The 15,000-nt window shown below is 48.6% G+C and overlaps 2 protein-coding genes across 2 annotated transcripts in view; both read left to right on the top strand.

The window, feature by feature from the left end:
• The window catches only part of tmem244 (transmembrane protein 244), a gene marked incomplete at both ends in the record, with an annotated part of 7,172 nt that extends 4,175 nt beyond the window's left edge, over positions 1 to 2,997 (top strand). Inside the window, 2 exons of the mRNA XM_083689518.1 lie at positions 723 to 767; positions 2,900 to 2,997. Coding sequence (XP_083545644.1) covers positions 723 to 767; positions 2,900 to 2,997 — 143 coding nt within the window. The remainder of the gene's footprint in view (positions 1 to 722; positions 768 to 2,899) is intronic.
• A 7,360-nt stretch (positions 2,998 to 10,357) lies between these two features.
• arhgap18 (Rho GTPase activating protein 18) overlaps positions 10,358 to 15,000 on the top strand; it is a 26,940-nt gene continuing 22,297 nt past the window's right edge. The window contains exon 1 of the mRNA XM_083688640.1: positions 10,358 to 10,646. Coding sequence (XP_083544766.1) covers positions 10,519 to 10,646 — 128 coding nt within the window. The 5' untranslated portion in view covers positions 10,358 to 10,518. The remainder of the gene's footprint in view (positions 10,647 to 15,000) is intronic.

Here is a 15,000-nt window from a genome sequence, read left to right as displayed (position 1 = left end):
GTTAAAGGTGCAATCTGGAATTCAAACAACAACAAAGCAGGCTCTTTGTCTTCGTCTGACTTTTTGGTAAACAGCTGAGGGTTGCGGCTGGAGAAACACAACCACTCTCAATGTCATAGACAGAGATATGTACGCAAGGACTGACCATCCAGAAATCAAAATTATAATTGTAACCAGGTTTTGAAGGTATACAGTGTTCGTTTACAATTGCATTGCTTACAAACAGTGGAGTAAAACAAGCTTTCTGAGGGCATAAGACAGTTGCACTCTGCTCATGAGGCATTTATACATTATATTCTTCAAGAATCAACGGTTATATGCAGTATCATCAATTTAAAAGTCCAAACATTGTACTCTACCAATCCCAGATTGGCCCTTTAATGGCTCAGGGCCCCCCTGTTCTCTGCTACGGTGTGGGTCTGTGTGTAGGATGAGTTACAGCCCCTGATGATGAACAGGATTGGAACAACAAAAGATGTCAGCCATAATCCTATCAGTGTCAGACCTGTTGATGGGATTCCAATCTGGAGCACTTATGCAATCATGGAGGGCTTTGCTGCGCCATGACAACAGCCCACTGGCCGTGCTGCTCACCAGTCTCAACAGCAACAGACAGACAACTGACAGACGGCAATCATGTAAATGTAATTGTCTGTTTGTTTGTTGTTTGAATATAATCAAGTTTGATTACTCTTGTCTGTTTTTTTTCTCTCTTCTTCCAGTAATGTCTGATTTCCCGTCCACAGAACACTGGTGGATTGCTCTGGGTAAGGTTCCGTGCTGGACGACCGTAGTCATGAGTTGTCATGTATCTTGACCTCTGTTAAAGGGGCAATCTGGGATTCAAACAACAACAACGTGTGTAATTAGTAATGAGCTGAGGGGTGGGGCTGGGGGAGATGTTACCCCTCTCAAAGTCATAGACGGAGCTATCCAAAGATTTAGCATCCATGAGATCCACATTCTGGGTTAGAGGAGGCTGGCGGAGGCAGGCATCAGAGGACGGGCCTCCATCGGCCTCCACTGCTTCTGATGTACCAATCCTGTATTGGCCCTTTAGGCGTGATGCAGCATGTTAACAACATGACAGTGAGACATTCTCCATTCCTACGGCAACTGATTCCAGTTGGTTCCGTTGCAATAGCCACATGCTAGCACACAATCATGCTACATGTAATGAAGTCATGGCTTGACCCGCAAAGGGCCTCAGAGACAGTTTGGGTGTTAGACGGAGCTAGCCGAGCTAGCTGAGCTAACCCTAACCCTTAACCGCATTGAAATAGAGTGTAAACAAAGACTCATCGCAATAAAATCGTCTCAGAATCAATGTTTTCTTTTCCTCAGGCCCTTTGTGTGCCAATACCTCGTGCTTCACTGGAGACTGAAATAGAGCCAAAGTCTTTCAACATCCCGATATATACATATCACATATCATTTATAGTCATGGTTTTTATTAAGTATTTATTTACTATTTATTTTAAATGTAAAATGTACTGTAGCACTGGAAGTACCTCTATGTGCAACATTGATGTACATTCACCGAGAACTTTATTAGGAACACCTGTACACCTTCTCATGGTGGAGGTGGTGTAATGGTGTGAGGGATGTTTTCTTGGCACACTTTGGGCCCGTTAATACCAATCAATCATCGCTTGAATGCCACAGCCTATTTGAGTATTGTTGCTGACTATGTGCATCCCTTCATGGCCACAATTTACCCATCTTCTGATGGCTACTTCCAGCCACCATGTCACAAAGCAAAAGTCGTCTCAAACTGGTTTCATGAACATGACAATGAGTTCAGTGTTCTTCAGTGGCCTTCCCAGTCACCGGATCTGAATCCAATAGAACACCTTTGGGATGTGGTAGAACGGGAGAAAGTGCACAGCTTGAAAGTGCACCTGAAAAATCTGCAGGAATTGCGTCAGAATTCACTGCAGACCAGAATCTCAAAGGAATGTTTCCAACATCTTGTGTAATCAATGCCACGAAGAATTGAGGCTGTTTTGAGAGCAAAGGGAGGCCCTACCCAGTATTAGTATAGTGTTCTAATAAAGGGAGGCCCTACCCAGTATTAGTATAGTGTTCTAATAAAGGGAGGCCCTACCCAGTATTAGTACAGTGTTCTAATAAAGGGAGGCCCTACCCAGTATTAGTATAGTGTTCCTAATAAAGAGTAAAGGGAGGCCCTACCCAGTATTAGTAGTGTTCCTAATAAAGGGAGGACCTACCCAGTATTAGTATAGTGTTCCTAATAAAGGGAGGCCCTACCCAGTATTAGTATAGTGTTGTAATAAAGGGAGGCCCTACCCAGTATTAGTATAGTGTTCCTAATAAAGGGAGGCCCTACCCAGTATTAGTATAGTGTTGTAATAAAGGGAGGCCCTACCCAGTATTAGTATAGTGTTCCTAATAAAGTGTTCGGTGAGCGTATGTTGCACTATAACTTTGAATTCATGCAAATGAATGTGTCTATTTATTCTTCTTATATTTATTCTACTTATAATTATAATTATAATTTTCTTTTCATGTCCTCCAATTAGGGGAGGGTTGGGGCTGGAGAAAAAGGGACTAGAAATGATAGAACTTAGATTGTATTTACTGATTTCAAAGCTGATCTATCCCCAAAAAAATAAAACAATAAAAAAATAATAATAATAATGTGTCTAATGATGTCATAAAGGATGGGTCATTTATGACTAGACACTCAAATAAAATGTCATGAATTAATTAATTAACGAATCTATCCATCCATTCATCGGTACAGTACATTTAGCTGTAAACCAACTGTACATTGAACTAAACAAACTGTACATTCAGCTAAACCAACTGTACACTGAGCTAAACCAACTGTACACTGAGCTAAACCAACTGTACATTGTCCTCCCTGTGTTCCCAGGGTCGGGTCTGGTGATGATGATCTTCGGAGGACAGCTCATGGCCTACAAGCTCTTCAGGAATAACTTTGTCCATCCAGCTGATCTCCAGAACTTCTGATTAAATATTGTGTTTCCTCAACGTGATTGTACAGTCAATAATATAGTTTTTTTTTTTACTCTTCATGTAGTTTTTTGTCACGGTTTTGGTATTTATTTACTCTTATTTACTCTAAATTCAGAGATTGTTTTATTTTGTAAATATAGGTGGTTTGGAAAGAAATGTTGTGGTTATTAAACACTTCTGAGAACAATGTTTCTGTGTGTTTGTATCCTCCTCAAGCCTTGCAAAGGCTTGTTAGTCTTTGTTGAGATTTAGCAAATAGATGATTGTGTGTGTGTGTGTGTGTGTGTGTGTGTGTGTGTGTGTGTGTGTGTGTGTGACTTGTGTAAGATAGGGTTCTCCTGCAACTTGTTCCATTTATTTTCATATTCTCTCATCTTGCCTCGTCTTTGTGAAGCGTTCTGAGAGTCTCCTGACCAGAGTGTTAATCTCATTACCGTAACGAGCAGTTAGAGCAGAGCGTTGGGGATGACAAAGCCTGGACATCTGCTGTGGTAAATAATCTCTGTGGATTAAGAACGCTTAGAGTGAAGGCACTGAGCATCCCGCCTGCCTCTGATTGGGTCATTTCTGGACTGAAACGAACGATCAACCTCTTGGGGAGGGAGAGGGTGGGGGGGGGGGGGGGAGAGGGTCAGGGTGGAGGGGTGGTGAGGGTGGAGGGGTGGGGGAGAGGGTCAGGGTGGAGGGGTGGAGGGATGGGGGGGGGAACCTGTGATAATGACCTGCGTCACTGCATTGTAATCCCATTGGCCCCCCAGCTAGTTAGACCCCCTGCTGTGATCAAACACTGGAAGTAAACTAACAGGATTGAGATGATGCAGTCTAGTCGCCTTCATCTGCCCAGGGACTGCAGATGAGGATCTGTTTAGATGCTATGTCTGCGTGCGTGTCTGGTGTGTGTGTGTCTGATGTGTGTGTCTGGTGTGTGTGTGTGTGTACGTGTGTGTGTGTGTGTGTGTGTGTGTGTGTGTGTGTGTGGTGTGTGTGTGTGTGTGTGTGTGTGTGTGTGTGTGTGTGTGTCTGGTGTGTGTCTAGTGTGTGTGTGTGTCCGTCCTACAACACTGCTCGCCTTCTGAGGTACAGCATCTGTTTCTGTTGCACGTTGTCCTTGTCAAAGAAACAGCAATTAAAAATATATGTGAAACACTGAGTCACTTAAGTCTTAAAATGGCAGCTTTGCATCAGACAACATACAACAGACAGACAGTCAGATCGCCTGTGAGAAGCGTGTCTCTGCCTCACTGTGCCAACACTGACAGTGGAATATATTGTCTGTATTTGGAGGGAGGTAGGGCAGGGTAAAGGAGGTGTATTTGGAGGGAGGGAGGGCAGAGTAAAGGAGGTGTATTTGGAGGGAGGGAGGGCAGAGTAAAGGAGGTGTATTTGGAGGGAGGGAGGGCAGGGTAAAGGAGGTGTATTTGGAGGGAGGGAGGGCAGGGTAAAGGAGGTGTATTTGGAGGGAGGGAGGGCAGGGTAAAGGAGGTGTATTTGGAGGGAGGGAGGGCAGGGTAAAGGAGGTGTATTTGGAGGGAGGGAGGGCAGGGTAAAGGAGGTGTATTTGGAGGGAGGGAGGGCAGGGTAAAGGAGGTGTATTTGGAGGGAGGGAGGGCAGAGTAAAGGAGGTGTATTTGGAGGGAGGGAGGGCAGGGTAAAGGAGGTGTATTTGGAGGGAGGGAGGGCAGAGTAAAGGAGGTGTATTTGGAGGGAGGGAGGGCAGAGTAAAGGAGGTGTATTTGGAGGGAGGGAGGGCAGGGTAAAGGAGGTGTATTTGGAGGGAGGGAGGGCAGAGTAAAGGAGGTGTATTTGGAGGGAGGGAGGGCAGGGTAAAGGAGGTGTATTTGGAGGGAGGGAGGGCAGAGTAAAGGAGGTGTATTTGGAGGGAGGGAGGGCAGGGTAAAGGAGGTGTATTTGGAGGGAGGGAGGGCAGGGGAAAGAAGTGCATTAATCATTTAATAAGATTAGGGCAGGGTGGAGGGGGGTGAGGGGGCACTCTGAGGCTGTGGGTGTGTGTGGGTGTGTGTGTGTGTGTGTGTGTGTGTGTGTGTGTGTGTGTGTGTGTGTGTGTGAACATGCAGCACATGGTGAGGCGAGCTGTGTGATTGGGGGGTTTGGGTCTGGCACCACAGCTACACACCTCCACACAATGGTTACCATGGTTCCCAAACTGGTCTACTATCTCCATCTAAGGTAGGACAGGTTTCTGGGCAGGTTGTTGAACAGTGTATGTGTGTGTGTGTGCGTGTGCGTGTGCGTGTGCGTGTGCGTGTGTGTGTGTGTGTGAATACCGGTTACCGGTGTGATTTCATTTCAACTCGAACTTGAGTGAGTCCTGTGACTACAGTATTTGAGCCTTTTTCATCTCCGATGAGCTTTGTCTGTGTACCTGGTGGACAGAGGACAGATATTAAACATGGTGAACTACAGATACAGCACTGTGATCAGTGTCGGTAGTCCTTCAGTCCAGATATACAGTACTGACATTAGTATTTGCTTAGCTTAGCAGAGGGCTAGTTACAGCAGCAGAGAAATGTGAAAATGAAATATTTTAAAAACCAGGGGAGGCTGGTGGGGGTAGAAATCGGAGGACAGGTTCATCGTAATGCACGGAATGGAATGAAGAATGGTATCAAACACGTGTGTTTTTTTTTTATGATTTCAGCCCCCCAAAAATATCTGTTTTTACCACATATGTTTGACACCATTGCTGATTCCATTCCACGCATTACAATGAGCTCGTCCTCCGATTTCTACCTCCACTAGCCTCCCCTGAAAACAACATACAGTATGCCTTGATGACATCATAGCAGCTACAGTTCTGTCCCAGTCCCTACTGACTGAATCCAGTGAACAGAACCACTGAGTGACCGCAGACGATAGTCTCACTGTGACCACAGACGATAGTCTCACTGAGTGACCGCAGACGATAGTCTCACTGAGTGACCACAGACGATAGTCTCACTGAGTGACCAGACGATAGTCTCACTGAGTGACCGCAGACGATAGTCTCACTGAGTGACCACAGACGATAGTCTCACTGAGTGACCACAGACGATAGTCTCACTGAGTGACCACAGACGATAGTCTCACTGTGACCGCAGATGATAGTCTCACTGAGTGACCACAGACGATAGTCTCACTGTGACCGCAGATGATAGTCTCACTGAGTGACCAGACGATAGTCTCACTGAGTGACCAGACGATAGTCTCACTGAGTGACCGCAGACGATAGTCTCACTGTGACCACAGACGATAGTCTCACTGAGTGACCGCAGACGATAGTCTCACTGAGTGACCGCAGACGATAGTCTCACTGAGTGACCCCAGACGATAGTCTCACTGAGTGACCGCAGACGATAGTCTCACTGAGTGACCACAGACGATAGTCTCACTGTGACCACAGACGATAGTCTCACTGAGTGACCAGACGATAGTCTCACTGAGTGACCAGACGATAGTCTCACTGGGTGACCACAGATGTGTTGTTGTTGTTGTTGTTGTGGTTGTTGTTGTTGTGAGTCTCGTGCGGGAGAGGAAGCCAGGTAAAGACACCTCTGTCATGGTGAGGTTCAGTTTCACGCCTTTCTTGTTCCTGCCGGTGTTGATTTCACCTGGAGAGAGCAACGCTCGCATCACACTCTGTGTGTCCTGTCCACACACACACACACACACACACACACACGCACGCACGCACGCACACACGCACGCACGCACACACACGCAAGCACACACACACACACACACACACACACACACACACACACACACACGGACTGGGATAGGGTGGCAGTATTGGTCTCATATCAAATAATAATATTATTATTAATAATAACAATAATAATAATAATAATGGTCTCATATCATATAATAATAATAATATTGGTCTCATATTTTTTTTTTTAGATTAGATTAGATTCAACTTTATTGTCATTGTGCAGAGTACAAGTACAGAGACAACGAAATGCAGTTAGCGTCTAACCAGAAGTGCAAAATAGCAGAAAGTGCAATGAACAGTATTTACAGGTAGTGCAATATATGATCAGTAGTAGTGCAGTGTAATATAGAATAATATAAGCAGTATAATATGGCAGTGCAGTATAGCAGTATGTGAGTAACAGTAGCATTATAGTAGAATAAATAGTTACAGTATGAGCAGTGTAGCAGCATATGAGCTGTATGGGTAATGCAGTCTAGCAGTATATATGTATTAACAGTAACATGAGGTAGATGCCGAATAAATATAAATATGGAATGCCGTATAAACAGTATAAACAAGTATGTACAGTATGTGCAGTAGTATTAAAGAAAATATAGGATATGTGCATTATGTGCATTATGAACAGTATGAACAGGTATGTACAGAAGAGCAGTGGTAATGAGTAAGAGAAGGGGAGGGGAGTATAGTGCAATAGTGCAATTGTCCGGGTGGGGGGGGGGGGGGGTGGGGGTTGCGGGGGTAGTAGTTTGTCAGGTAGGTGTAGTGTTCGAGTTCAGCAGGGTGACAGCCGCAGGGAAGAAACTGCCTCTGAACCTACTGGTTCGGGTGCGGAGAGACCTGTAGCGCCTCCCGGAGGGGAGTGGGGTGAAAAGTCTATGGTTGGGGTGAGAGATGTCCTTGACGATGCTGCGTGCCTTACGCAGGCATCGTTTGCCCTGGACAGCCTCGATGGAGGGGAGTGAGGAACCGGTGATGCGTTGGGCAGTTTTCACCACCCTCTGCAGTGCCTTCCGGTCCGATGCCGAGCAGTTGCCATACCATACTGTGACACAGTAGGTAAGGATACTCTCGATGGTGCAGCGGTAGAAGTTCACCAGGATCTGAGGAGGTAGATGTACCTTCTTTAGTCTCCTCAGGAAGAAGAGACGCTGGTGAGCCTTCTTTATCAGGGTGGAGGTGTTGAGGGTCCAGGAGAGGTCCTCAGAGATGTGGACACCCAGAAACTTGAAGCTGGTGACTCGCTCCACCTCAGTCCCGTTGATGAGGATGGGGGTGTGTGCGCCAGCTTTAGACTTCCTGAAGTCCACAATGAGTTCTTTGGTCTTCTTGGTGTTGAGAGCCAGGTTATTGTCGTTGCACCACACTGTTAGGTGCTGGACCTCCTCCCTGTAGGCCGACTCATCGTTGTTGCTGATGAGACCGATCACCGTTGTGTCGTCTGCAAACTTAACAATGGTGTTTGAGCCATGTACAGGTGTGCAGTCGTAGGTGAAGAGGGAGTAAAGGAGGGGGCTCAGCACACAGCCTTGTGGAACGCCGGTGTTCAGGGTGAGGGTTGAGGAGGTGTGGTTGTGAAGCCTAACAGACTGCGGCCTGTTGGTCAAGAAGTCTAGAATCCAGTTGCAGAGGGAGGGGTTGATGCCCAGTTGCCTGAGTTTGGAGATCAGTTTGGAGGGGATGATGGTGTTGAATGCTGAGCTGAAGTCAATAAACAGCATTCTCACATAAGAGTTAGTCTTGTCGAGGTGGGACAGGGCGGAGTGAAGTGCCGTTGAAATGGCATCCTCTGTACTCCTGTTCTGCCGGTAGGCGAATTGAAAGGGGTCCAGTGTGGGTGGTAGGCAGGTCTTGAGTTGAGCTAAGACCAGCCTCTCGAAGCACTTCATGATGATGGGCGTGAGTGCCACTGGTCGGAAGTCATTTAGGCTCATACGTGCCTAAATGTCATACGTGCATTGTGTTAAGAGTTTAGCGTCATTATAAAACATTTCTGTTTGGTCAATTCTTTCAAGTTTCGGTTGATATGATTTCAATTTCAACATTCAAAATCAATATGAATTCACCTGCAACTCAATCTGTTGCAGTCTCTCCTTTCTGAGCAGGTCATGTGATTATCCTGCTGTCACAGATAATGTACAATACTGTCCACACATACCACCAAACAGGGTTATCACACATTATCATATTACATTGTATTGCAGCTACTGTATCAAGTACTCAATGTATATTATTATTAGTAATATAGTATTACAATATTATTATGATTATATTATTAGTATTTCTGATTAGAAATACTCTCTCCCCTTGTCTCTCAATGAAAGGCGTTACACCAGGGACGAACTCAGATGTCCTCAGAGCATCATTGTGTTCTGTAGACAAAGGGATCTGCTGCACTTGACACACACACACACACACACACACACACACACACACACACACACACACACACACACACACACACACACACACACACACACACACACTGAGCAGTACTCTCTCTGGCCACCGGGTGGCGATGTAGACGTGGAGGGCGCTGTACCACCACCGAGGTCGTTTCATCTTAGAATGGTTGTCATGGCCAGCGCTGCTCGGGTGTCAAACCTAGGAGGCGTGGAGAGCTGGTCTGATAACTTTCCACACTGATTCCGCCTGATACACGAATCAATACTAATTAATTGATTGGAACAGAATGGAAGGAATAGTTATTGTAATTCGATAACCTTACTGTAATTCAATAACAGCGTTGCCTTTTTGCTATAATACGAGCGAAACACTGAGTGAGAATACATGACCTTTATGTTTCAATAGAAACCGCAGTTGAATGAGTAGATTGTGTGTGTGTGTGTGTGTTGGAGATCACTAAACATTACCCAGGTGTGTTGGTGATCTCTAAACATTACCCAGGTGTGTTGGTGATCTCTAAACATTACCCAGGTGTGTTGGAGATCTCTAAACATTACCCAGGTGTGTTGGTGATCTCTAAACATTACCCAGGTGTGTTGGAGATCTCTAAACATTACCCAGGTGTGTTGGTGATCTCTAAACATTACCCAGGTGTGTTGGAGATCTCTAAACATTACCCAGGTGTGTTGGAGATCTCTAAACATTACCCAGGTGTGTTGGAGATCTCTAAACATTACCCAGGTGTGTTGGTGATCTCTAAACATTACCCAGGTGTGTTGGTGTTGCTCATTTTATTGCTTCAAGCGATAATTGTGGGAAAGTTGGTGCATCACCAAACATGGTCGGGTAGGATTTCGTCTGAAACTGCGGATTAAAATTGTATGAATTGCTATCGGAAGATTATTTCAAAGCAGTATGGAAGTAGAGGACTTCAGGTTCACGATGAGGTACTGCGATTGCAATCGGTCCTCGAATAACGTTCAGACCAGCTGTGGGACGACTTTGTGCCGTCGGAGTCAAGTCCCCTTGGTTGCCAGGATAGGAGAGTCCCTCCCGTCCAGTCACGTACAGTTACGTACAGTTGAGAGTTCCGCCCGGCCTCACGTGACGTTTCAAACAGACCCAGCTGGACTAGCCCCGCCCACATCACACGGCTCACCAGAACTGTGGGCGGGGCCGGAACATGATTATTCATGTTGTTAGGGGGTGAGATCATTGAGAGAGAGAGAGAGAGAGAGAGAGAGAGAGACAGACAGACAGACACAGAGAGAGAGACACACACACACAGAGAGAGAGAGAGAGGCAGCTCCCCACGCAGAGCACACACACAAAAACACACCCCGTACTCTAGAAACAAAGTTACAGTCCGACTCCTCGACCATAATGCGGCGGCCAACATGAGCCGACAGCAGCAGCAGCAGGGCGGGAAGGGAGTCGTCTTGACCGGCTACATCAGCAACAGCGACTCGCTGCCGCCAGCCTCGGGGGTCAGCGGCGTCGAGGACGGAGAGTCTTCATTGCTGAGGTGAGAGAGAGGGAGTCTTGTTGTGTCCGTCCCCGACGTGTTGCAGCTGGAGCTGGGAACTGGAGGCTGTACAGTGCGAAAGTGCAAAGGTCCTCCGGTTGTCCCGCATGATAAAGTAGCCGGTTGAACCAGTGTAACATTCTAACCTCTGACTGACTGAGCGTCTCCAAGCCGCCGAGGACTTCATATGTTGTTACGTTGTTTACGACCCTGAATGTGTGTCCATAGAAAACCAGCCGAATTCTGTTGAAACTAACCTGAAAAAACACATCAAACATCATACGAATGCTTGTCATCTGTTACTTATAAGTAGCCAGTGTTGGAAGAAGGATTTTCATCTGGGAACACCGTTATCCTGTAAAGCCTCTGTACCAAAACTGCTCGATTCCCCAGGGAAAACTTGAGCCGCTAAACCCAAAGGCAACAGAAAATAGATGTTCTATTTTATTTGTGCAAACAGTGTTTATTCTGTACATATTTACAACTGTAAATAACAACATTCATCAACCTCATATGTACACAGACAGAGCTAGGGCTCTCTCTCTCTCTCTCTCTCTCTCACACACACACACACACACACACACACACACACACACACACACACACACACACACACACACACACACACAAAGCCAATGTGAAATGTGATGCTGTTGTTCCGAGGGCTATTGAAGAAGAGGCCATCTGTACCGGCGGTCTGGCTGGTGACCCACTGTGGGCTGTGTTGGTTTTAGGCTGCGGTGGGCCTCGGAGGCCGGGGGTCCAGGTGTCTCCGTCAGCCAGCTGGGTCAGGAGGAGGGGGTCCCCGGTGGCAGTGGCCCCAGAGGGGGGCTAGGGTGGTCCGACTCCTCCCGCCAAGGCTGTCTGGGATGCCCCGTCCGTGGGTCTGTAGCTCCTGGGCATGGTGTGTGGAGCCTGGGTAGGGGAGGCTGGCAGAGGTAGAAATCGGAGGACGGGGCTCATTGGGATGCGTGGAATGGAATGGGGATGCTGCTGCATGCGTGGTTGGTTGGTTGGTTGGTTTGACATCCAGTTTAGCTTCTTTTTTAAAGGTTATTTTTTAAAGGGGCAGTCCCACTCTCTCACCTCTTTACTGGACAGGGAGGGACAGACGGGTAGGGACAGACGGGGAGGGACAGACGGGTAGGGACAGACGGGGAGGGACAGACGGGTAGGGACAGACGGGTAGGGACAGACGGGTAGGGACAGACGGGGAGGGACAGACGGGGAGGGACAGACGGGGAGGGACAGACGGGTAGGGACAGACGGGTAGGGACAGACGGGGAGGGACAGACGGGTAGGGACAGACGGGGAGGGACAGACGGGTAGGGACAGACGGGTAGGGACAGACGGGGAGGGACAGACGGGTAGGGACAGACGGGTAGGGACAGACGGGGAGGGACAGACGGGTAGGGACAGACGGGGAGGGACAGACGGGTAGGGACAGACGGGTAGGGACAGACGGGTAGGGACAGACGGGGAGGGACAGACGGGTAGGGACAGACGGGTAGGGACAGACGGGTAAGGACAGACGGGGAGGGACAGACGGGTAGGGACAGACGGGTAGGGACAGACGGGTAGGGACAGACGGGTAGGGACAGACGGGTAGGGACAGACGGGTAGGGACAGACGGGGAGGGACAGACGGGGAGGGACAGACGGGTAGGGACAGACGGGTAGGGACAGACGGGTAGGGACAGACGGGTAAGGACAGACGGGGAGGGACAGACGGGGAGGGACAGACGGGGAGGGACAGACGGGGAGGGACAGACGGGGAGGGACAGACGGGTAGGGACAGACGGGGAGGGACAGACGGGTAGGGACAGACGGGTAGGGACAGACGGGTAAGGACAGACGGGTAGGGACAGACGGGTAGGGACAGACGGGGAGGGACAGACGGGTAGGGACAGACGGGTAGGGACAGACGGGTAGGGACAGACGGGTAGGGACAGACAGGTAGAGGAAGACAGGAAAGAAGGAGGAGAGGGTATGTCAGCAGAGCATGGGCCAGATTCATGGGCGTATGTGGGCCCTGTAGGCCGTGGTGCTGGACCCCTGGACCACCCCAGACCACCCAGTATCTTTAGTCTGGGGTTTTCTGTACAGTCGGTGTATTCTTGGTGTATTTCCTGTGTGTACATCATCACATGCTGTGATACCGTTCCTTATTGCCTTCCATGCATTACAATGAGCCCGTCCTCCGATTTCTACCTCCAGCAGCCTCCCCTGGTGTGTATCTGAGGTCTGCAGTAGGCTACTGTCTGGACAGGACAAGTGTGTGATTCCACCATATCTAATAGTGTAGAACACATACTGGTCTGGTCCTGTAAGAGTCTGTCCTCAGATGGCATGGTGGCATGGGGTGGACAATGGCTGTTAGTTCAACTGGCGTGTGTGTGTGTGTGTGTGTGTGTGTGTGTGTGTGTGTGTGTGTGTGTGTCAGCTAGCTGGTCCTGTCTGTGCTGTTGGGGGTACCCAGTACTGTGTGTGTGTGTGTGTGTGCGCGCTGTTGGGGGTCTGTAGGGGGTCTGTATTACCATAGCTCCTTTGACACAGGGTGGCATGGCGTGGAGAATGGCTGTTAGATCCACTGGCATCTGTTTGTCTTTGTGTGTGTGTGTGTGTGTGTGTGTGTGTGTGGGTCTGCTGGCATCATTATACTCCTGTGCCAGCCTGCCAGTTGGTCCTGCAGCTGCACCTTTGCAGACAGACAGACAGGCAGACAGAGAGAGACAGACAGACATGCAAGGATAAGGGACAGACAGACAGGCAGGCAGGCAGAAAGACACACACACACACACACACACACACACACACACACAATACCCTCTGAAAGATGGACAAACTAACTACATTTATAGTACTCAGTTTGTTGGAATAATGCTTCATAATAATTAATTTAGTGTGGGGCATTACACACTACAGGGCCGACCCCAACCATGCTGGCCTGGATAGGTTTTCCTTTCACATTGTCCTCTCCAGCACGGGTTCACCTGTGTTTGGTGAGCAACCAGGCCAGCCCAGGCCAGCCCAGGCCAGGCCAGCCCAGGCCAGCCCAGCCCAGGCCAGCCCAGGCCAGCCCAGCCCAGTCCAGCCCAGGCCAGGCCAGCTCAGCTCAGCTCGGTTCAGCCCAGGCCAGCCCAGGCCAGCCCAGTTCAGCCCAGGCCAGCCCAGCCCAGGCCAGCCCAGGCCAGGCCAGCCCAGCCCAGCCCAGTCCAGCCCAGGCCAGGCCAGCCCAGCCCAGGCCAGCCCAGCTCAGCTCAGCTCGGTTAGGCTCTGTAGTGTGAATGAGATTTGAGAGACTTTGCCACCAGCCTGTGGGTTGAGTCACTCTGTGCAGTATGGAGGCTACGCGTCAGCGCTGTTGGTTGGCCTCCCTATAGAGGGAGGCTGGTGGAGGTAGGAATCGGAGGACGGGCTCACGGTAAAGCATGGAATGAGGAATGGTGTCAAACACACGTGTTTGGTGTAATTCCTTATTCCTTTCCATGCATTACAATGAGCCCGTCCTCCGATTTCTACCTCCGCCAGCCTCTCCTGGTGTGACACTGTAGGATCAGGACTGCTCACCACTGACCTGTTGTTTTCCTGAAATGGAGTTAAGGGTATGTGATAAGACATGTTCCATACATCTCAGAGGGGGGGGGGGCGGAAGGAAGGAGGAGAGAGAGAGAGAGCAGAACTTGGAACTTTTAATTAGTTGATAACACGGAGGTTTGTGTACTCAGGTACAAAGAGTAGAACACACAGCTGGGCGTGTAGCTTTCAGTTTCAAGGTTACGCGTGTGTGTGTGTGTGTGTGTGAGTGTGAGTGATTTATGAAGTCATATTTTCCAGTGACAATAAATATAATTGCCCAACTGTACACAGTAGGTTTGCTCTAGGCAGGAATTAATAAGCAATTAAATATGGAACTATTTACATAAAGGTCAGGTGGAAGGTTGGGCGATAACAACATTTTGTTATTCACATTATTACGCAATATTATTCATACAATATCCTGGTATCCTGTATGAGATGGTATGGCTCATTGCTAGAGTGTGGTTTGAGACACCAGGAGCAGAAATGACTCAACTGCAAGGCACTGAGTTTACTTCTGGTGATGGGGTGTTGTCAGTAGTCTGGTGTTGGGGTGTTGTCAGTAGTCTGGTGTTGGGGTGGTGTCAGTAGTCTGGTGTTGTCAGTAGTCTGGTGTTGGGGTGGTGTCAGTAGTCTGGTGTTAGGGTGTTAGGGTGGTGTCAGTAGTCTGGTGTTGGGGTGTTGTCAGTAGTCTGGTGTTGGGGTGTTGTCAGTAGTCTGGTGTTGTCAGTAGTCTGGTGTTGTCAGTAGTCTGGTGTTAGGGTGTCAGTAGTCTG

Source organism: Argentina silus, assembly GCF_951799395.1.
Source record: "Argentina silus genome assembly, chromosome: 17".
NCBI lineage: Eukaryota > Metazoa > Chordata > Actinopteri > Argentiniformes > Argentinidae > Argentina > Argentina silus.
The sequence above is the reverse complement of the archived record's forward strand: the minus strand, read 5'-3'. Positions and strand labels throughout refer to the sequence as shown.